The following is a 22,187-nucleotide window of genomic DNA, read 5'->3' as shown; positions in this document are numbered from 1 at the left end:
TTGTTCGTTACTTTGAGTTCGTTATATTTCATCATCTTTTGAAAACTTTTGTGAGCAAATAAATTAAACATCCATGTCTAAAGGAACAAAGATTTCAATTTTCAAAACATCATTATATAAAGCTTTTGTAAATATGTATGTAGCATTGTCATATTTAATAATTATTTGGTGACTTTTGACCAAATTTGTCAAAGTTGTTCATCTCTTTTTTATTCAAATAAACATGAGAGGCAAATGAAGTACATACTTTCGAAGACAATATCAGTTTGAAAAAATATGCTGGGATATGCATTCCGATTAGCGTGGTCCATGATGCACCATGCATTATTCACTGTAAAGGGTACTGGCAAACTGTTAGGCAAACTTCGTGCTGATGAAGATAATCTCAGCTATGTAAATTTTGTCTGTTCACAAAAGAACACAGAGTACGCTGAATGTCGACACTTTTTCCTCAAACACTGAAACAAACATTGAAATGGGAGCATAACTTAGCATGACTATTGCCAACAAGAGCCTTACCTCGCATGAAGTGGCTTGGTCCTCTCAGTTCGGCAATTTTTACCCCAACAACAATCAGCCTGTCTCTGCAATGTCTCTCTGATAAGAAAGGACATGCGCACAAAGAGTTATCTTTGGGTTTGACAAAATGTTCTCATCTGTCATCAAACCGATATCAACTTCTAGAGCGTAATTAGTTTTCAGCACCAACTGGAAAGCTGACGTATCATGTTTGTATTTCGACGGTGTATGAAAACAATTTACCTTTAAAGTTGAGTGTCGAAAGTAACCGACATCGCTTTGTGATTGGTCCTGAAAACTCGCACCATTCTTTCAACCAATCAGATGCAAAACTAAAATCAATCACGAAATGGTCGTCCGCGCTTTCCCACGCTTCAGGCCGTTTGATTACTATTACTTTATGTTCTCATTGGCTATAAAGGTTTTCTCCTTTCTTCCGATTGGCCTTCTGGGTTACTTTGGTCTTGGTTTCACGACACTCAATCGAAAAGCGCTTTAGATCGCATGCTATGTGACAGACTGCTCCGTTAATTTTCATCATGTTTTCACTTATGAATACGTTTAGCCGATGGGTATCTTGACTTTAGTTTTGTCCTAGTTTTGTTAAGTTCGTAACCGAACTCTGAGTCTCCCAATCCTGCCTGCATGTAATCATTACAGTTATGAAAAAATCAGACTCTTGAAATACTTGTCTCGCCTTCACGACGAAACTGATACGCTAGCTTCTTGAAATTCGGCAATGCACATCTGCAACAGAGATCTGCAACAGAGCACACATTCCGAGTTGATATCATGGCATGCTGCATCTATAGAAGAAAATAAGAACGAAAGCCTTAGCCTTCAGTTGTTGAGTTGACATTAAGCTGACTTTCAATAATAAGTTGGGAAAACAAGCAAACGTGACAAGCATCATAACTGGACCGGGGGTGGCTGCATTTTACTAAAGGATGACATTTTATAGAAGCCGGAGAATATTGAATAACCATTCCATGCTTTTTGATAGCAAACGCAGCAATGCTACTCTAGAAAACATAACTACGCCCCACACGTAGTATCTGGTTTTCTAACCTTGTGAAAGATGATTAAAATGATAAAAGAAATCCAGTGGCTAAAAAGTTTATTTACTTAAAATAACAGCGACCCCACCAGGATTCGAACCTGGAATCCCCTGATTCGTAGTCAGATGCCACATCCATTGGGCCACGGGGCCTTTCTCGAAAAACAGAGAGCACCAAAGCAGACAAATAAAAGGAGTATTATGTTCTGAAATGACATCTAACCCAATCAAAAAACAACTATTTGATTAAATTGCCTTAAAAAACAAGGGAAGATTATTGGAAGGAAGGCACTTAATCGAAGTAAAACGGCAAAAAAAAAAAAGCTGTCACGCGTATGAAATCGACGAATTTTAGCCGTTAGTCGTTAAAAAGAGTTAACCGTAAAAATTTAACTTTAAAACAATGCAAAGAAACTAACCGTTAGCGGTAAAATGGGAAAATTTTAATTGCTAGCCGCATAAGCCATCACCCTTCAAGTTCTAAGGAGTTACTTTGTTTTCGGAGTCTTTGCATTCGTAATCGCTTGCACTCTGAACACGGAGTAGCCATTCTTTAAACAATGTACCAAATGCTCGCACATTTTGCTCTGGACTTAGGAAACCCGCGCAATAATATTATATCACTTCTACTGAGGAAAGTTATATGTATGTCGTTGTCTGCTGATATTTTTACGTGTTATTCATTAACGTTATAAAAGCATTTTAAAGTCCACCTCTGGTGTTAACGCTTCAAGAAAATTCTACTGCCCAGACCTAATACTTTAAATCCGGTGTGATGTCATAAAGTGACGGCATAAACACGTTACCATGCAACTAGTCATAAACAAATCAAAACTTTGTTTCGCATCAAGAGCGCGGTTCATGCTAAAGCACCGTGAAATAGAATGCATTTTTCTTGTTTATCGAATGGTTTGAATGAAGATATCAGTTACAAAATGAACAAAAACAAGTCAGGTGACAAAGAGTCTGTGAGGAAATCCTGTTCTGCGAGAATTTTCGATGAAGAAGTCAATGTCACAAATTGTTCTGCTGAGAATTATCATGAGCCTTGGGAGGCCTCACACGGGACACGAATCATGGTTGTTGAGGTGGGCGTTTCCTATCATTAAACCTCCATTTTTTCGTTAAAAAAGTACGTTTAGTTGTTTTAGAAGTTACAATTTGTTATCCGAAGGGGCATGAAAAAAAGAAGCTCAAGTGATATTCATAGCAAACGCGCAACTAGACCTGATTCAATACAGAAGCTGTGAAAATAGGTCGTAATTGGTTAATTTCAATTGTAAAACGGTTCCCTCCAAAAGTAGCTCATTTCAAAGTCTGTCCAACATTGACGAAACATTTAACGCAACGCTTTAAAGGCGTTCAGGTAACTGAGTTTAAAAGCTTTTCCCTCGTGGAGAGATGAAAAAGCGCGCGCAAATGAAATTCTTAGATTATGACGCCACTCTTAGACATTCCACTATCTTCACGCGGGATTGGAAGTTGATAATGTTTTGTATCCCAGCTTTTTTGCTCTCTTATTATTTCGTTAATTAAAAAGATACCATTTTTGGCAATTTTTTTCCAGTCTGCAAGAGAAAAGGAACAACTAACACAGAAGATCATCTACCTTGAAACAGATATTAACGGTTAGTTTTATGTGATCACGCACGGACTAGGAAGCCATTTTACTAGGAGTTACCGATCCCCCCTCCCTCCTGCTTCTCGTTTTAGATAGTTCCGTCTTTTGTGTTTTCCCGGTTAACTTTATCGCTCAGACCTTGAATTTGTTCAAACGTTTATAATAAGTAACTGCAATATTAAATTATGTTTTAACAGCTAAAGAGAAGGAGATTGGCTCCCTTAAGCAAACTCTCTTTGGAAATGACAAAGACATTGCTGATCTCAAAGAAAAACTGTCCCAGCTAAAACATACTGTGCAAAGAACTCAATCTGATTTTTTCAAGTACATGGCATCAATAGACGAAAAGCTACAGGAGGCAAGAAACAACATTGCCGAGCTAAAGGGGGGCCTTAATTTTACTGTCCAGAAGAATAAAACAGAAGCAGAAGAGTCCCGGAGCAAACCACAAACGGTTAATGGTGAGTATGTAAAGTGGGATGGCGTCGTATCAACTGAGTGGTGACAACGCGGTTGATACGAAGGCCTCGTCTTTATGAACTCATTTTTTATTCCAGGAAAGCGTTAGGGGACGTAATTGGAGAGGAAAGAGGGGTCTGCATCACCTATCACTAAAAATAAATCGGTTCTTTGACAAACTATGGAAAATGAAACATGACTCAAACTCAACGAAGTCAGCATTTACGGGCCTGACTTAAAAGTGTTTCCCATTTCTCTAAAGGCACAACTTGTAAATACCATTTTCCATCCTCAAGACAAGAAGAACAATTTTACTCTGGCAACTTTTCAATAATCTTTTGATTATATTAAGAGTTCTTCCATGCAGTTTGATTTTCATTTCTTCTTCTTTTTTTTTCGTTTTTTTCTCAACCAGGCAAAGTTTACTTTGACTTTCAACCATCATGGTTTGACATTCCATCCAATAACGGTGGATGTTTCAAAGTTGAAAACTTTCCAGTCACAGCAAAAGATCTTGAAGCCTTAAGGAATGCTAAATCAAATTCGAGGGCCGTCACTGAGCAAGCTAAAAGTATGAAGAAGGAAACTTGTAAAATACGATTCTTCCACAGTCCACATCTGCGCGAAAGCAGTGTAGTCTTATGAGTCACAAAACAGTTAGATACTTAGGATTGATAACATGTTCTTCTATACATCGGCTTTGATTTTTTAATTATCTTTCATCTAGACAAAGATTAATTTAACCATCAACCATCATGGTTTGACACTCTATCAAAAAACGCTGGATGTCTTCAAGTTGAAAACGTTCCAGTTAAAGCAAAAGATCTTGAAGCCATGAAGAAAGGTTTGTAATAGGAAACTTTTAAATTACGATTCTACATAAGTGATGGTCCAAATCTGTGCGAAGTACTGTCTTCTGAGAGTGACGAACCAGTTAAGCCAATAAATTATAATTGTCGATGTACCCTTCAACTTTAGTACTTTTGCAATGTACTCGCCTGATTCTAATAAAATGAGCAAATTACAGAGGTGTTACATCATACAAACACAGAACCAGTTAAGCCAATCAGAACTGTCGATTTAACCTTGAGCTTTAGTACTTTTGCAATGTACTCGCCTGATTCTCATAAAATGAGCAACTTAATGAGGTGTTACATCATACAAATACAACACAGATTCCTCTGGTATTAAGGTGAACTTCTTTTCCAAGAAAGCCAAAGGCGTAACAAAACCAATACATATCCCTACTTCCAACTTTGTTTAAGCTCAGACTGTTATGATTTCTGCTGCATCAAGACTCGTGATTTATCCAGTCAGATAAACCCTTTTTCGGAGGAGGTAGCTTGAATTGAAAAGAGTTAGCCTACTCCCTTATCGAGTGCTCAAGGTTACGGTTTTTGCGGCGGTTTAGAATAAATGTCTCGCTGAAATTAATCCACTTTTGGTTCAGTAAGCTAAAAATCTCAGGTATCTTTATGTGGAAACGAAATTCTCTTCCTTGCCATCATAAAATAAAACTTCATTTATCTTTTATCTAGGCAAAGATTATTTTGACCTTCAACCATCATGGTTTGACACTCTATTGGAAAACGGTGGATGTCTTGAAGTGGAAAACTTTCCGGTCAAAGCAAAAGATCTTGAAGTCATGAAGAATGTTGAATCAAATTCAAAAGCCTCCACTGAGCCAGCTAAAGGGTATGAAGAAGAGAACTTGTAAAATACGATTGCACATATTCAACAGTCCACTTCTGTGCGAACAGTGGTGAAGGCTTCCGTAGAGACAAACCAGTTAGACAATTAGAATTGCCAGTCTACCCTTCAGCTTTAGTACCTTTGCAAAGTACCCGCCCAATCTTTTTTTCAACTGTCTAAAGAGTCCATATCCTTACCATCGCCCATTACGTCTTATTATGGCGAGCACTGTTTCCCGTGGAAAAATATAAGTAAACTGTAAAATGCATGTTATAAGCTCCCTGAGTTCAAACATTGTCGTAAGACCTCTTAAGGTGTGTGCCAGTAAGACAATATACGGAAGTAAGTGTAGTGCTGTTCCGTAAATTAATTGCCAAAAATTAACCTGTCAATAATTTAGCATTGTGTTAAATGTTCGTTTGACTTAAAATCGTGACACTGACTCGGATTCTCTTTTACATTCTAGAGATCATCGTCAATGCGGGCGACCAAGTCTTCTATTTTTCTAATTGCTTAATAACTTCAAAGCCGGGCGTTGTTTGTAACTTTGAGTTTGTTTATTTCATCGTCTTTTGAAAACTTTCGTGAGCACTGAAATAAATCAACAATCATGTCTTAAGGAACAAATATTTTAATTTTTGGAACATCATTTTTAAAAGCTTTTGTAAATATGTATGTAGCATTGTCATATTTGATAATTACTTAGTGAATTTTGACCAAATTTGTAAAAATTGTTCATCTCTTTTTTATTCAAATAAACATTAAATAACACACAAATGAGGTATTTCGAGGACAATATCAGTTTGAAAAAGTATGCTGCGATATGTTTGCATTTCGATGAGTGTGGTCTGTGATGCACCATGCATTATATATTGTAATAGTTACTGGCAAACTGTAAGGCAAACTTCTTGTTGATGGAGATAATCTCAGCTATGTAAATCTTGTCTGTTCACAAATGTGATTGAAGCGACTGAAAACAAAAAGAACACAGAGTACGCTGAATATCAACACTTTGTCCTCCGACCAGACACTGAAATGAGAGCATAACTTAGCATGACTATTGCAAATAAGAATCTTACCTTGCATGAAGCGGTTTAGTCCTCTGAGTTCGGCAATTTTTGCCCCAATAACAATCAGCACGCCTATGCACTGTCTCTGTGATCAGAAAGGACATGCGCACAAAGGGTTACCTTTGACTTTAACATAATGTTTTCATCTGTAATCAAACCGATATCAAAATTCTAGAACGTAATTGGTTTTCAGCCCTAACTGGACAGCTAATGGATCTTGCTTGTACTTCGACGGTGTATTAAAGCAATTTACCATTGAGAGTGGAGAGTAATCCGAGATCGCTTTGTGATTGGTCCAGAAAACTCGCACCATTCTCTCAACCAATCATATGCAAAACTAAAACCAATCTCGTCTTTATCGCCGGGATTGGCTCTTGAGGTTTTTTCCTTTCTTCTGACCGGTTGTCTGGATAACTTCGGTTTTGGTTTTACGACACTCAATGGAAAGGCGCTCTAAATCGCATGCCGTGTTATAGACTGCTGCGTCCATTTTTATCATGTTATCACCTATGAATATGTTTAACCGATGGGTATCTTGTCTTGTAACTTTGTCCCAATTTTGATTTTTTTAATCATTAGAGTGATAAAAATAAAGACAGACTTCTAGGATACTTGCCTGGTAGCTTATCCATTGGTATGTCACGACGAAACTGATACACTAGCTCCTTGAAATTCCGCAATGCACATCTGTAACAAAGCACACTTTCTGATTTGATATCATGGCTTGCTGCATCAATAGGAGAAAATAACCAGGAATTCTTTAGTCTTCACTTGTGTTGAGGTTTAAGTTGAGTTGACTTCCAATAACATTAACCTGCGCTAACTCGAACCTTGCGCTAATCCAAACCAAACTCGGTCTCCCATGGATTTCCGTCTTACATCGATTGCAATGCACAAGAAAGCAAAAGCTCTTAGTCCCAAGAACATCTTTTAAGCTCGCGCACAGCCGCAAGGGAAGGGGGGGGGGGGGAAGGAAGGATCCTGGAGTGACTGGAGTGTGGAGCGCACTTAGCCCCTACCTACAAACGCCAGAAGGTCGCTAACGCTGGACACCCATCCCTCCCACCTCCACTCCTCCTCTCCCTCATGAGAAGATCCCTCCTATACCTTAATAGACACTTTAACTTCGGATCAAAAACGCAACGCACCACCCACCCACTGTCGTGTATTATTTGGAGTCCAGCTTTAGAACACACTTCTGTAACAAGTCTTTTTCACAAATGTTTTGTTCGGTTAAGTAATCCTGTCGAGAATGAAAATGTTGACGTGTTAGCCTTTTCACTCACAGGTGTGACCAAAAGGGAATTTTCCTTAAATAGATCATTACAATTTCAAGTACAAAGTGTTGAGAAGAAAGACCAATTAAACAAGGGGATATTGTTGGATCAACGTTAATTTAATGCAGAGAATTGATAGTTATATTTTGGAGTTAAAGGGTTAGATTTCTTACTCATTGAGTCAAAAATTTTCCAGCCTGAGTTTCATTATTGAGGATTCATCGAGGAGCTGGTATTGGATAGCTGTTTTGAAAAATACCTTTTCAAGAGGAAAAGTCCCTCAAAGAGAAACATGTTTAAAAAAAAAACAGTTTTGAGTAGCACTAAAAAGAATTCTTTGCTTCATTTACTTACGTTGTGCAAATTACACATAACAAAATGAATCACTTAAAAAAAGACAAGTATCATAGACTTAGCATCAGGTAAAGTTTGCTGGAAAATAAAAAAAGTGTTTCTTCTGACATTTTATGGGCTGAAACTCACTAAAGGTTCATAAACTGCAATATTAAAAAAATGCATCTTGTTTTAAAGGATAATAGTACTATTTAAAACTTACCTTAAGTATTTTGGATTCATATGGATTGTTGTTGATTATTACCAAGAAAGTGTTATCTCCAATACTGAAATCTGCCACAAATTTAAAAAATAATAATAATAATAATATTTTCAAGGCTATAAATAACAGATGTCTGGGGAACTAAACTTTGATGCACCAATCTATACATGCACCAGTATTTGCTTGTCTCACTTGACCTCTTTCAAACAATGTGGTTAGAATTTAGGACACAATTAAAAATGATAAAAGAAATCCAGTAACTAAAAAGTTTATTTAGTTGAAACAACAGCGACCCCGCCAGGATTCGAACCTGGAATCCCCTGATTCGTAGTCAGATGCCTTATCCATTGGGCCACGGGGCCTTTCTCGAAAAACAGAGAGCACCAAAGCAGAGAAATAAAAGGATTATTATGTTCTGAAATGACATCTAACCCAATCAAAAAACAACTATTTGAATAAATTGTTATTCTTGTTTTTGTTGTAACTGTTTGAATACAAAGACTGAGAAACAAAGTATTTTTCATATATTAAAGTTCACACGGCAACCAGGTGGACAATCAGACATAGTTTGAAGCTACACTGGTTTGCAGATTTAATGAATGTAACCGAAGAAGTTACAATTCATAGACCCAACGTTTCGACACTCCTGTCTAGTGCCTTCATCAGGGGTGATCTAAACGCTGCAACAAGAGGTCCTTTTATATGATCACTAATTAGCGGCCTTTTTTCTGACGAGGTGTAAATAGGCGTCAGGAAGCAGACCGCCATCGTCACGATTTAAAGGAGCGTGGGCGGAGTTAATGTGCCAAGCCTCCAAACAAAGGCGCTGGTGGTAACGCCGATTAGTAGTGATAATTTTAGAATTATCCCACCCAATTGTATGGTTGGTTAGGCAAGTATGCTCCGATAAAGCTGAATTTTCCTTTTTGCAAAGAAAAACCGCTTTTTGGTGCTCTTTTAACCGTGTACCAAACTGGCGTTTGGTCTGTCCGATGTATTCGTTATCACAGTCATTGCAAGGAATAGAATAAATGGCGTCGGTTCGTTGTTCTTTCGTGACAGGATCCTTAGGTTTGGCGAAAATATGCCCCAAAGTCTGAAAAGGTTTTTGAGCAACTTTAACGTTGTGGCAAAATTCTCTTGATGGGTTCAGTAACACCCTGTATGTAAGGAATAACAGCAAAACCAGTCGCTGGTTCCCTTTCATCAAGAGCGTTACTATACTGCGGTTACGTACGTTATTCTCTCGTTCACTCAGTGAACTCTCTGCTTTGATTAACAACTCCGAAACTTCCTGGGTCGAGGAGTTTTGCATTTCGAAAGAACTGCAGACGTTTACCAAACAGAGAGAGAAACATGACAGAAAACTCCGTCACTTGCTCAGTAAGAGGTCTCCTGTTAATTCAGGCTCATCTCTGAAAGATAAATGGGTCATGAACCTTTCCTCCAAGGAATTATCCGCGCTGGAACGGAGTGGTTTAGAGAAGGGTCTAAAGTTTGCTATTGCTCCTCGCAAAATATCGACCGCCGAAATTGTCGCCGCTGTTGAGGAGAGTATCTCTCAACTCGACGACGATCGTAGGCATTTGGTAAGAGCAGAAGTAAGTAGCGTACTCAGGCGTGCTAAACCTCCTCCCAAAAACATTCAAAAGGATGTTTTCAATGCGCTTATAACTCTCAAAAAGGATCCGGACAGGCTCGTATTATCTGCTGACAAGGGTAATTGTGTTGTGGTTATGGACAAACAGCAATATCACGACAAAGCTTTGTCTCTGCTCAATGACAAGAGTACGTATGCTGTCTTAAACTCTGATCCAACCAGTAAAACTCAAAGAAAGTTAAACAAAATGTTGCTTGATTTGAAAAAAGCTGGCAGAATTAGTGACTCTACGTACAAAATGTTATACAGTAGTGACGGCTTATGTCCACGTTTTTATGGCTTACCTAAAATTCATAAACCGGGAATTCCTTTGAGACCCATTGTCTCTTTTGTTAATTCTCCGACTTATGCAATTTCTGGTTATCTTGCGAGAATTTTGTCGCCTGTTGTTGGGAATACTGATTACACTGTCAAAAATTCCTGCGAATTTACGGATTTCATAAGAGATAAAACTCTTGACGCTTGTGAAGAATTAGTATCTTTCGACGTTGTTTCGCTCTTCACTAAAATCCCAGTTGATCTTGCCGTTAAGGTTGCGGAGGAAAGACTCAGAGAAGATGCTTCCCTAGGACAAAGAACTTCTTTGCCTGTGGAGGATATTATTCACCTGCTGTCTTTTTGCCTCAAAACCACGCAATTTACATATAACGGCACATACTATCAACAAGTTTTTGGTACAGCTATGGGTTCGCCTGTTTCTGCTGTCATTGCTAACATGGTAATGGAAGACGTGGAACAAAGGGCCTTAGCCACTTCACCGGTTAAACCCTTTTTCTGGAAACGATATGTCGATGATGTTATTTCTGCGGTATCCGGAAATGAAGCGGAGCGCCTCTTGTCGCATTTGAATTCAGTAGAGCCGTCGATCCAATTCACCCTTGAACGTGAAAAGGATAGACATTTGCCCTTTCTTGATTTAAATGTGTCTAGAGGGGTTCAGGGTAATTTAGAGACAAGTGTCTATCGTAAACCCACCCACACCTAACTACTAGTGCTTGACTCCAGGCAAAACAAACTTCTTCCCGACTAGTCTCAAATCCTCCAGCAGGTGGAGAAGCGTGTGTCTTGCAGCATTCTGAATAAAAAAGGCTAGCAGTCGACTAAAAACTACTCTTATCCACAAAGTACTGTTTACCTATGATGACTGGTCCAATACACGATGCAAATCTGACGCTAATGACAAGAAAGCCGCAGCCTTCCTCTGTTCTTTTACGACCTACACATTCCAGTACAACAAGACGCATTAAGCCCTTAAGGTGAACGTCCATGAGCACAAACACGACTGAAAACGCCACCATAGCGTTGCAGGATCCAGTAAGGTTAACAAAAGCAAGCAAATACAAAACCATCTCGTTGCTAGTTGGTAGAGTTCAAACATGCCTCAAAAACTTGAATTTAAACCCGCTGACTTTACAAAAGAAGTGGTTGCGGAAGAACGCAGCAATTCCCGTGTAGATGTACAGGAGGCTTACTAGGTCCGAAGATATGTTCGTACTCTCTCGATGCTTTTTTCAAATTTCGGCTTAAAAGACAATGGAAGATTATTGGAAGGAAGGCACTTAATCGAAGTAAAACAGCAGAAAAAAAGCTGTCACGCGTATGAAATCGACGAATTTTAGCCGTTAGTTGTTAAAAAGAGTTAACCGTAAAAATTTCACTTTAAAACAATGCAAAGAAACTAACCGTTAGCGGTAAAATGGCAAAATTTTAATTGCTAGCCGCATAAGCCATCACCCTTCAAGTTCTAGGGAGTTACTTTGTTTTCGGAGTCTTTGCATTCGTAATCGCTTGCACTCTGAACACGGAGTAGCCATTCTTTAAACACTCGTAAAGACGAGTGCGGCGAAGTATCCACGGGAGAAGTGAGTGGTGTACTAGAATCTAACGAACAGCTCGAACACTCGATACCAGCGGTATCTATCGACGAGAACTTAAGGGCCCAGTCCCTTTTGATTGCATCATACTGGCTTTAACCTGCTGATCGTATGCTTTCCAACATCCAGGTGCAGCTCCAGCTGCGAAAAGGTTTCGAACACTTCAACACATCCAAACACAGAGCATTCAAACAATGGCGTTGTACTCTCTGTTTCCTTGCTGCCCTTTGAACGACGCTTGACCACACGTTTTTCAGGAGGATCATAAAACCCTTGAGATTCTATGGTTTGGAGGGACGTTTGACCTTGGTGCTTGATATAAATTACGTCATATGGAATGTACTTCCCTTTACCGATGCCATAACATTTCCAAACTCTCAGACCGATATCTCCATATTCGAAGTTGTGGAAGCTACTAAAATGCTCAATCTTATTTACACAGAGAGTGTTCTTTGATTCGTCTACTATTCTTACTGCAGCTGTTGTTCCCTTCACTGGGCGTTTCGTCAATGCGTATCCTCTGTCCAATGAAAGCTTTAACAACCTCGCTGAAGACTCGCTACAGACTGAAGCCTCTCTGGTTTCGAAAAAGCACTTGCATGCCAAACTACACTTGCAGGCCTTCCAAAAAAAAAATAAAGGGTCAGCGGGTTCACCCGCAATGATTAATGTGGACCTCTATTATGCGCGATAGTGCAATCGTTCAGCTTTAAATTCCAAAACGCCAAACTTCGACACATAGACTTAAAAGTGGAGTTCTATGACTGATTCTTGAAGAGAATGCAGCTGCAATCCAAAGTTTCAACGGGACATTAAGCACGAAACATGGCTTTAGTTTTCGAGTTTAGTTCGCAACAACGAGTCAAAGAAGAGTATCGACAGTTGCCGACCACTGAATTTTGGAGGTATTTGCTGGAGTAATCATAAAGTCCAGTTCACCAGTTTGGGAAGCGAGGAATATCTGAAATTTCACATAAACCCATGATTTCTCCGGCTATTGACAGGTTGCTGTTCTGTGGACACAATCGACGCGGAACCGAGAGAAGCAAGCTCAGGATATTTGAAATTGATTATTTATTATATGATATCAAACTCCAGGTAAAAGCATTTATTCTTTTCATCCAAAATTTTTCTGCCCAAATATTACTTTGGGATACAAAACAAAACCATATGGCACAACGTACGGCACAAGCTATCAGCGGTCTCCTCTTTTGTGCGGACCTTTGTGAGAACAGTATAACATCGAACTGAATCTAAATTAAAGCGATTATTTCTTCTCTTCAGAAGCCTAAAACCTTCATTTCTTCCTCAGCTTCCAGACATGGAGAGTTTATAAACTGATTTTGGAAAAAATTCAGCTCTGCAACGATGTTAAATGGGTGATTCACCGCGAAATGTGTCCAATTCCGGCATTTGTTTTGATACCACGAATCACGATGGATGCCGCCTACTTTTCGAAGGCAATACCTAGCTATTTGTTGAAGTTATCATGGATTTCACCAATTTGGTTATTAGAAAAATTCTGAAGTGAGCCATGAAGCCGGGCTGCAAAGCGGGTAAGCTGTATTTATGACGAAATCTGCTCTAGTGGTTCGATTTTGGTGTAGGCGAAAAAATCGCCAATGCTCGTACATGTGCTGATTCAAACGGTCATAACTTTTGAAAAATCGAAAACGTACAGGGATTTTTGCATATTTTTGCCTATAAAGGTCTAAGCTTAACGGCTGTGTAGGATAGAATCGTCAACCAGGTCCCAAATCCCAAAACTTAGCGTCTAAATCAAGGTTATTTACGGCCATCGGCCGATGGCGATTTCTAGTGGTCAGAATATGCTAAAATTCGCCTTTTCAGATATGTTGAGAGGGCAAATTCTAACTTTCTTGGAAAACTAGAAAGGTTTTTAAGCAATCTGATATAAATTCTGTGGCTTAACTATGCGAATCAAATATTTTACAGCGTTACAAAATATGCCTATTTTTCAATTTTCGAGACGTTGCGACGGTCCCTACGGACTGGGAAATAATTATGGCCCGTAATGCAGTCAGAAAATTATTTCGAATCAAACCAAATCTAATTTAGTTCTTTCCTAGGTAAAGTCTTTCTGCTAACAGAGTTACAGACAAAATTATTTTTGACGCAAAATTGACCGGGTGGAAATAAGAGAGACAGCCTCTTAAATCCGGCGTGATGTCATAAAGTGACGGCATAAACACGTTACCATGCAACTAGTCATAAACAAATCGAAACTTTGTTTCGCATCAAGGGCTCGGTTCATGCTAAAGCACCGTGAAAGAGAATGCATTTTTCTTGTTTATCGAATTGTTTTAATGAAGATATCAGTTACAAAATGAACAAAAACAAGTCAGGTGACAAGTCTGTGTCTGTGAGGAAATCCTGTTCTGCAAGAATATTTAATGAAGAAGTCAATGTCACAAATCGTTCTGCTGAGAATTATCATGAGCCTTTGGAGGCCTCACACGGGGCACGAATCATGGCTAATGAGGTGGGCGTTTCCTATCATTACACCTCCTTTTTTTCGTTAAAAAAAGTACGTTTAGTTGTTTTAGAAGTTACAATTTGTTATCCGAAAGAGCATGAAAAAAAGAAGCTAAAGTCATTTTCATAACAAACGCGCAACTAGACCTGATTCAATACAGAAGCTGTGAAAATAGGTCGTAATTGCTTAATTTCATTTGTAAAACGGTTTCCTCCAAAAGTAGCTCATTTCAAAGTCTGTCCCACATTGACGAAACATTTAACGCAACTGGAACTTTTTTACATTAAAGGCGTTCAGGTAACTGAGTTTAAAAAGCTTTTTCTTCGTGGAGAGATGAAAAAGCGCGCGCAAATGAAATTCTTAGATTATGACGCCACTCTTAGATATTCCACTATCTCCACGCGGGATTGCAAGTTGATAATGTTTTGTATCCCAGCTTTTTTGCTCTCTTCTTATTTCGTTAATTAAAAAGGTAACATTTTTGGCAATTTTTTTTCCAGTCTGCAAGAGAAAAGGAACAACTAACACAGAAAATCATCCACCTTGAAACACAGATTAACGGTTAGTTTTATGTGGTCACGCATGCATGAAAAGAAAAGTGCGCGCGCACTAGTGACCCATTTAACTAAGAGTTGCCGATCCCCCCTCCCTCCTGCTTCTCGTTCCGTAATAGATAGTTCCGTCTTTTGCGTTTTCCCGGTTAACTTTATCACTCAGACTTTGAATTTGTCCAAACTTTTATAATAAATAATTTGAATATTAATTTGTGTTTTAACAGCTAAAGAGAAGGACATTGGCTTTCTTAAGCAAACTCTCTTTGGAAATGACAAAGACATTGCTGATCTTAAGGAAAAACTGTCCCAGCTAAAACAAACTGTGCAAACGACTCAATCTGATTTTGTCAAGCACATGGCATCAATAAACAAAAAGCTACAGGACGCAAGGAAGAACATTTCCCAGCTCGAGGGGGACCTTAATTTTACTGTCCAGAAGAGTAAAACAGAAGCAGAAGAGTCCCGGAGCAAACCACAAACGTTTAATGGTGAGTACGTAAAGTGGGATGGCGTCGTATCAACCGAGTGGTGACAACGCGGTTGATACGAAGGCTTCGTCTTTATGAACTCATTTTATGTTCCAGGAAAGCGTTAGGGGACGTAATTGGAGAGGAAAGAGGGGTCTGCATCACCTATCAATGAAAATAAATCGGTTCTTTGACAAACTATGGAAAATGAAACATGACTCAAACTCAACGAAGTCAGCATTTACGGGCCTAACTTAAAAGCACGTTTCCCATTTTCCTAAAGGCATAACTTGTAAATACCTTTTCCATCCTCAAGACAAGAAGAACAATTTTACCCTGACAACTTTTCAATAATCCTTCGATTTTATTAAGAGTTCTTCCATGCAGTTTGACTTTTATTTCTTCTTCTTTCTTTTCGTTTTTTTTCTCAACTAGGCAAAGTTTACTTTGACTTTCAACCATCATGGTTTGACACTCCATCCAATAACGGTGGATGTTTCAAAGTTGAAAACTTTCCAGTCACAGCAAAAGATCTTGAAGTCATAAGGAATGTTAAATCAAATTCTAGGGCCGTCACTGTGCAAGCTAAAGGTACGAAGAAGGAAACTTGTAAAATACGATTCCACCACAGTCCACATCTGCACGAAAGCAGTGAAGTTCTTACAAGTCACAAAACAGTTGAATGCTTAGGGTTGATAACATGTGCTTCCATCGGCTTTGATTTTTTAATTATCTTTCATCCAGGCAAAGATTATTTTAACCATCAACCGTCATGGTTTGACACTCTATCAAAAAACGCTGGATGTCTTCAAGTTGAAAACGTTCCAGTTAAAACAAAAGATCTTGAAGCCATGAAGAAAGGTTTGTAGAGGGAAACTTGTAAAATACGATTCTACATAAGTGATGGTCCAAATCTGTGCGAAGTAGTGTCTTCTGAGAGTGACGAACCAGTTAAGCTAATTAAAATTGTCGATGTACCCTTCAGCTTTACTTTTGCAATGTACTCGCCTGATTCTCATAAAATGAGCAACTTAATGAGGTGTTACATCATACAAATATAACAAAGATTCCTCCGGTATTGAGGAGAACTTCTTTTCCAAGAAAGCCAAAGGCGTAACAAAACCAACACATATCTCTACTTCCAACTTTGTTTAAGCTCAAACTGTCATGATTTCTGCTGCATTCAAGACTCGTGACTTATCCAGTAAGATCAACCCTTTTTTGGAGGAGGTAGCTTGAATTGAAAAGAGTTAGCTTGCTCCCTTATCAAGTGCTCAAGGTTACGGTTTTTGTGGCGGTTTAGAATAAATGTCTCGCTGAAATTAATCCACTTTTGGTTCAGTAAGCAAAAATCTCAGGTATCTGTATGTGGAAACGAAATTCTCTGCCTTGCCATCATAAAACAAAACTTCATTTATCTTTTATCTAGGCAAAGATTATTTTGACCTTCAACCATCATGGTTTGACACTCTATTGGAAAACGCTGGATGTCTTGAAGTTGAAAACTTTCCAGTCAAAGCAAAGGATCTTAAAGCCATGAATGTTGAATCAAATTCAAAAGCCTCCACTAAGTCAGCTAAAGGGTATGAAGAAGAGAACTTGTAAAATACGATTGCACATATTTAACAGTCCACTTCTGTGCGAAGTGGTGAAATCTTCCGCTTAGAATTGCCAGTCTACCCTTCAGCTTTAGTACTTTTGCAAAGTACTCGCCCAATCTTTTTTCCAATTGTCTAAAGAGTCCATATCCTTACCGTCGCCCACTACATCTTATTATGGCGAGCACTGTTACCCGTGGAAAAATATAAACTGTAAAATGCATGTTTAAGCTCCCTGAGTTCAAACATTGTCGTAAGACCTCGTAAGGTGTTTGCCAGTAAGACAATATACGGAAGTAAGAGTAGTGCTGTTCAGTAAATTAAATGCCAAAAATTAACCTGTCAATAATTTAGCATTGTGTTAAATGTAGTACTACCTGTACTTTCGTTTGACTTAAAATTGTGACATTGACTCGGATTCTCTTTTACATTCCACAGATCATCGTCAATGCGGGCAACCAAGTCTTCTATTTTTCTAATTGCTTAATAACTTCAAAGCCGGGCGTTGTTTGTAACTTTGAGTTTGTTATATTTCATCGTCTTTTGAAAACTTTTGTGAGCACTGAAATAAATCAACAACTATGTCTTAAGGAACAAAGATTTTTGGAACATCATTTTAAAAGCTTTTGTAAATATGTATGTAGCATTGTCATATTTGATAATTACTTAGTGAATTTTGACCAAATTTGTAAAAATTGTTCATCTCTTTTTATTCAAATAAACATTAAATAACACACAAATGAGGTATTTCGAAGACAATATCAGTTTGAAAAAGTATGCTGGGATATGTTTGCAATTTGATTAGTGTGGTCCATGATGCACCATGCATTATTTATTGTAATAGTTACTGGCAAACTGCAAGGCAAACCTCTTGCTGATGGAGATAATCTCAGCTATGTAAATCTTGTCTGTTCGCAAATGTAATTGAAGCGACTGAAAACAAAAAGAACACAGAGTTCGCTGAATATCAACACTTTGTCCTCCAACCAGACACTGAAATGAGAGCATAACTTAGCATGACTATTGCCAACAAGAATCTTACCTTGCATGAAGTGGTTTAGTCCTCTGAGTTCGGCAATTTTTGCCCCAATAACAATCAGCACGCCTATGCACTGTCTCTGTGATCAGAAAGGACATTCGCACAAAGGGTTACCTTTCAGTTTAACATAATGTTTTCATCTGTAATCAAACCGATATCAAAATTCTAGAACGTAATTGGTTTTCAGCTCCAACTGGACAGCTAATGGATCATGCTTGTACTTCGACGGTGTATTAAAGCAATTTACGATTGAGAGTGGAGAGTAATCCGAGATCGCTTTGTGATTGGTCCAGAAAACTCGCACCATTCTCTCAACCAATCATATGCAAAACTAAAACCAATCTCGTCTTTATCGTCGGGATTGGCTCTTGAGGTTTTTTCCTTTCTTCTGACCGGTCGTCTGGATAACTTTGGTTTTGATTTTACGACACTCAATGGAAAAGCGCTCTAAATCGCATGCCGTGTTATAGACTGCTGCGTCCATTTTTATTATGTTTTCACCTACGAATACGTTTAACCGATGGGTATCTTGTCTCTGTAACTTTGTCCCAGTTTTTTTTATGTTGGTAACCGAACTTTGAGTCTCCCAATCTCACCTGCATGTAATCATTAGAGTGATAAAAATAAAGACAGACTCCTGGGATACTTGCCTGGTAGCTGATCCATTGGAATGTTACGACGAAACTGATACGCTAGCTCCTTGAAATTCCGTAATGCACTTAAGTAACAAAGCACACTTTCTGAGTTGATATAGGTCCCAAGAACATCTTTTAAGCTAGTGTGCAGCCGCAAGGGGGGAGGGGGGGAGGATCCTGGAGTGACTGGAGTGCACTTAGCCCCCATCTACAAACGTCAGAAGGTTGCTAGCGCTGGACACCCATCCCTCCCACCGCTCCTCCTCCTCTCCCTCACGAGAAGATCCCTCCTACACCTTAATAGACACTTTTGCTTCAGATCAAAAACACAACGCACTACCCACCCACTGTCGTATATTCTTTGGAGTCCAGCTTTGAAACACACTTCTGTAACAAGTCTTTTTCACAAATGCTTTGTTCGGTTAAATAATCCTGTCGAGAATGAAAATGTTGACGTGTTAGCATTTTCAAGGTAAGCTTTCATCTTTAAAGGAAAATCATAGGCCTTTCCCTGGCCATGAGGGTCCAGATACATACCACCAATAATAGGGTGGAGACAGCTTGTTAAAATCCTCTAAGCTGAGCATGGTGTATTTAGAATCCCTTGACGATATTCCTTTGTAATTAAAAAAATATCGATAGACATCACGCTCTATGTTAACTTTGCAAGTGTGCTGCACTTTGACAGCATTTGATTTTAAAGGTGACTTGACTGCCTGATAAAAGCCATTAAATGCTGAGGCAATTTCACTTTCTGAGGGCTGTGGAGGCTTTTTATAAAGTCTAGAAGGAATTCAGAAAACAGATTTATTAGGACAAAAAAAATTCGTTTAAAACGATCTTAACAAATTAACTAATTGTTCAGCTTATGTTTATTATTCTTATAATAAAAAGACAAGGTGTTTAAAATACTGGAGGTCAACTAAAAAGCATGTCTTGTTCTAAAGGAACTATATTAACTTCAACTTTTTTAAGCTTTCTTTACATTTTGGCATGAACTGAAAAATTATGTTGTTGTGGTAACAGATAGATGGAGGGCAGGCTCCCAGGTACATGATGACATGGGCCATCCTTTCCACTTGATGAGGTACTCTATCTCCTATGAGAAAATAAATAAGAGGTGAAACGGTCGGCTAAAGACAAGCCTTGGAATATAGCACCTTTAAAACAGGCATTAAGTACTTACTTTGCCGCTTTTCCGCTTCGAAAGCAGTCTTTCGTCTTTCCGTTAAAATTAGAAAGTAATTAGAAAGTAAGATTGAGTTCGATGTAATAGTCCCCACTTTTTTTAGGACGTAGACATATGGACCTCCCGGCGCAACAAAACTGAGTGAAAACATCATCCTTATCGTTCTAGTAAAAATAGATGATACTTTACTTTCCAGTGCGTACTAAAGTATGTTTTTAATTCAAAACATTCGTATCGTTAATGCATACGAACTGGCAGCTGTAAATGTTTCTTTCGACCGAGGGAAAATGAGCAAGCATTTAGTTTAATGTTTGGAAAAAAGTCGTTTTTGAACCTTTTCCGCGATAGTCGAACACTACTAGATTCAATAAGAGGGCTATTATTTTAGAACACCAGACTGACTTGTTTTTGTGACTGGACGCGATAGTCTCCACTATTGTCATGACGTTTCGTATCAATGTTGATTCGCATCAGAAGAAGCAAAGATCTTTTGTAACAATTTCGATAATTCGAATGCAGTAATTTGTTCGCATCTAATTCTTGCGTATACTGTACCACTCGCTATAATAAATGCGGCAGAATTGAAACGAAATGGCTGTTTTTCTGCACCTTTATTGAGGAATGTTGTGTTGTGATTGAAAATAACATCGACAGAAAGCTTGCAAATAGAATCAGTTACCAAATACGATACAAACGATGCTCAAAAGGAAAGTTTGGTAGAGGGGGTCCAAATCTGCGAAGGTGGATCCATATCCGCTAACGTATATATGGACAGGGGAGTCCAAATCCGCGGGGGGTTCCAAATCTGCTGTGACACCGGCGCAAAATGTCCGTGATTTCTGGTTATGAGCTCTACTAGCTTTAGAAGTGTTTTAGCAGTTCCGTCAAACGTGTCGGACGAGACAGTTCTGTCGACTGTGTTGACCGAGGCGGTCAATTTGGTCGTGTTAGTCGAAGTAATCTGGTCACATGGCTAATTTGGTGGGAGAGGCAGGATAATGGTCGAGCTACCTGCTGCCATCTTTAAAATGGTGAAGTAGGAACAGTGACCCTTGTGCATGTGATTGAGAGGAGCCATCGTGAATGAATCACGCTGATTTTAGCTGTATCTCACTAAATACAACGTTTTGGTGACTTTTGTGGCCAAGTTTTGCTTTTGTCACCTTTTTAGCACCGAAAACATGTATTTGTTTGTTTGCAGCTAATTGGGCTGTTCTGGGCTTGATCTCATGAAAAGCACCGTTTTTCTTTTTTTATTGCTAAGCTACGCTTTTTTTAGCTTTGTGACACCGAAAATATGTTTTTGTTTGTTTGTCGCTAAATTAACGCTGTTTACAGTTCGATCCTACTAAAGACTGAGTCTTAGGCCCCCATACGACTAAATTACGTCTTTTTCACATTTATCTCACCAAAAACATTTTTCCACTTGTTTGCCGCTGAATTGAGCTGTTTTTAGCTTTATCACAGCCAAAAAAGGTTTTCTGCCTGTTTTCAGCTAATCACCCTAATGTTAACCAAACAACGGTTTTTCCTTTTTCGCAGCTAAATCAAGCAGTTTTTAGCTTTCTAGAACTGAAAACGTGTTTTTTTCCTTCTTTGCTCTTGAGTTACGCTGTTTTAGCTTAAGTGCACTGAGAGGAGGTTGTGGTATCTTGCTAGCCAATCAAGCTGTTTTTATATTTATCGCAATGTTGACAACGGTTTTGCTTTTTTGTGGCTAAACTACGCTGTTTTGAGCTTTTTTAGACTGGGAAAAGCTTATCTGCCCGTTTGCAGCTAATCATGCTAACTTCAACTTTATCTCACTCAAAACACGAGTGAGATAAAGTGAATGAGATAGATATAGCTAGAATCATGAAACTTTGGCTACAAAAAGGCAAAGTGTTCCATGAGATGAGGCTCCAAGCTCTTGTTGAGATAAAGCTAAAAACTGCTTGATTCAGAGAAAACCAGGGAAAAAAACCTTTTCGGTGCGATAACGCTGACGAAAGCGTAATTTAGCAAGAAAAGAGAAAAAACGTTGTTTTGAATGAGATATAGCGACAACCAGCGTGACTAGCTGCAAACAGGCAGAAAACTTTTCCCGGTGTGATAAAGTTAAAAACAGCTCAATTCAGCGGCAAACAAGTGCAATAATGTTTTACGCGCGATAAGGCTTAAAATGGCCTAATTTAGTTGCAAACAAACGAGGACATGTTTCTGGTGCTATGGAGCTGAAAACAGGGTAATTTAGCGTGAACAAAGTAAAAACGTTTATTTGAGTAAGATATAGCTACAATCAACGTAATTCGCAGCAACAGGCAAAAAACATTTTCCCGATGCAAAAAAAAGCCATAAACAGCGACAAAAGAGCAAAAACGATGTTTTTAATGAGATAAAGCTAGAATCAGCGTGATTCGCTGCAAACAGGCAGATAAGCTTTT

At 38.7% G+C, this 22,187-nt stretch overlaps 2 protein-coding genes and 2 non-coding genes across 4 annotated transcripts; 2 read left to right on the top strand and 2 right to left on the bottom strand.

Moving 5' to 3' along the window:
* Positions 1-1,656: 1,656 nt before the first annotated feature.
* On the bottom strand, positions 1,657-1,729 carry Trnar-acg (transfer RNA arginine (anticodon ACG)). The gene has a single exon. It is a non-coding gene; the product is annotated as a tRNA-Arg (tRNA).
* A 731-nt stretch (positions 1,730-2,460) lies between these two features.
* LOC136279237 (uncharacterized) lies at positions 2,461-5,599 on the top strand. The gene is made up of 6 exons (XM_066162840.1): positions 2,461-2,664; positions 3,144-3,204; positions 3,395-3,658; positions 4,072-4,227; positions 5,195-5,351; positions 5,533-5,599. Exons 1-6 carry the CDS (start codon positions 2,461-2,463, stop codon positions 5,597-5,599), a joined length of 909 nt encoding a protein of 302 aa, XP_066018937.1.
* A 2,941-nt stretch (positions 5,600-8,540) lies between these two features.
* Trnar-acg (transfer RNA arginine (anticodon ACG)) lies at positions 8,541-8,613 on the bottom strand. Its single transcript has one exon. It is a non-coding gene; the product is annotated as a tRNA-Arg (tRNA).
* Positions 8,614-14,081: 5,468 nt separating this feature from the next.
* Positions 14,082-17,111, top strand: LOC131795179 (uncharacterized). Its single transcript, XM_059112745.2, has 6 exons — positions 14,082-14,288; positions 14,783-14,843; positions 15,061-15,324; positions 15,739-15,894; positions 16,733-16,886; positions 17,045-17,111. Exons 1-6 carry the CDS (start codon positions 14,082-14,084, stop codon positions 17,109-17,111), a joined length of 909 nt encoding a protein of 302 aa, XP_058968728.2.
* Positions 17,112-22,187: the final 5,076 nt, after the last annotated feature.

Source organism: Pocillopora verrucosa, chromosome 2 (genome assembly GCF_036669915.1).
Source record: "Pocillopora verrucosa isolate sample1 chromosome 2, ASM3666991v2, whole genome shotgun sequence".
NCBI lineage: Eukaryota > Metazoa > Cnidaria > Anthozoa > Scleractinia > Pocilloporidae > Pocillopora > Pocillopora verrucosa.
The sequence above is the reverse complement of the archived record's forward strand: the minus strand, read 5'-3'. Positions and strand labels throughout refer to the sequence as shown.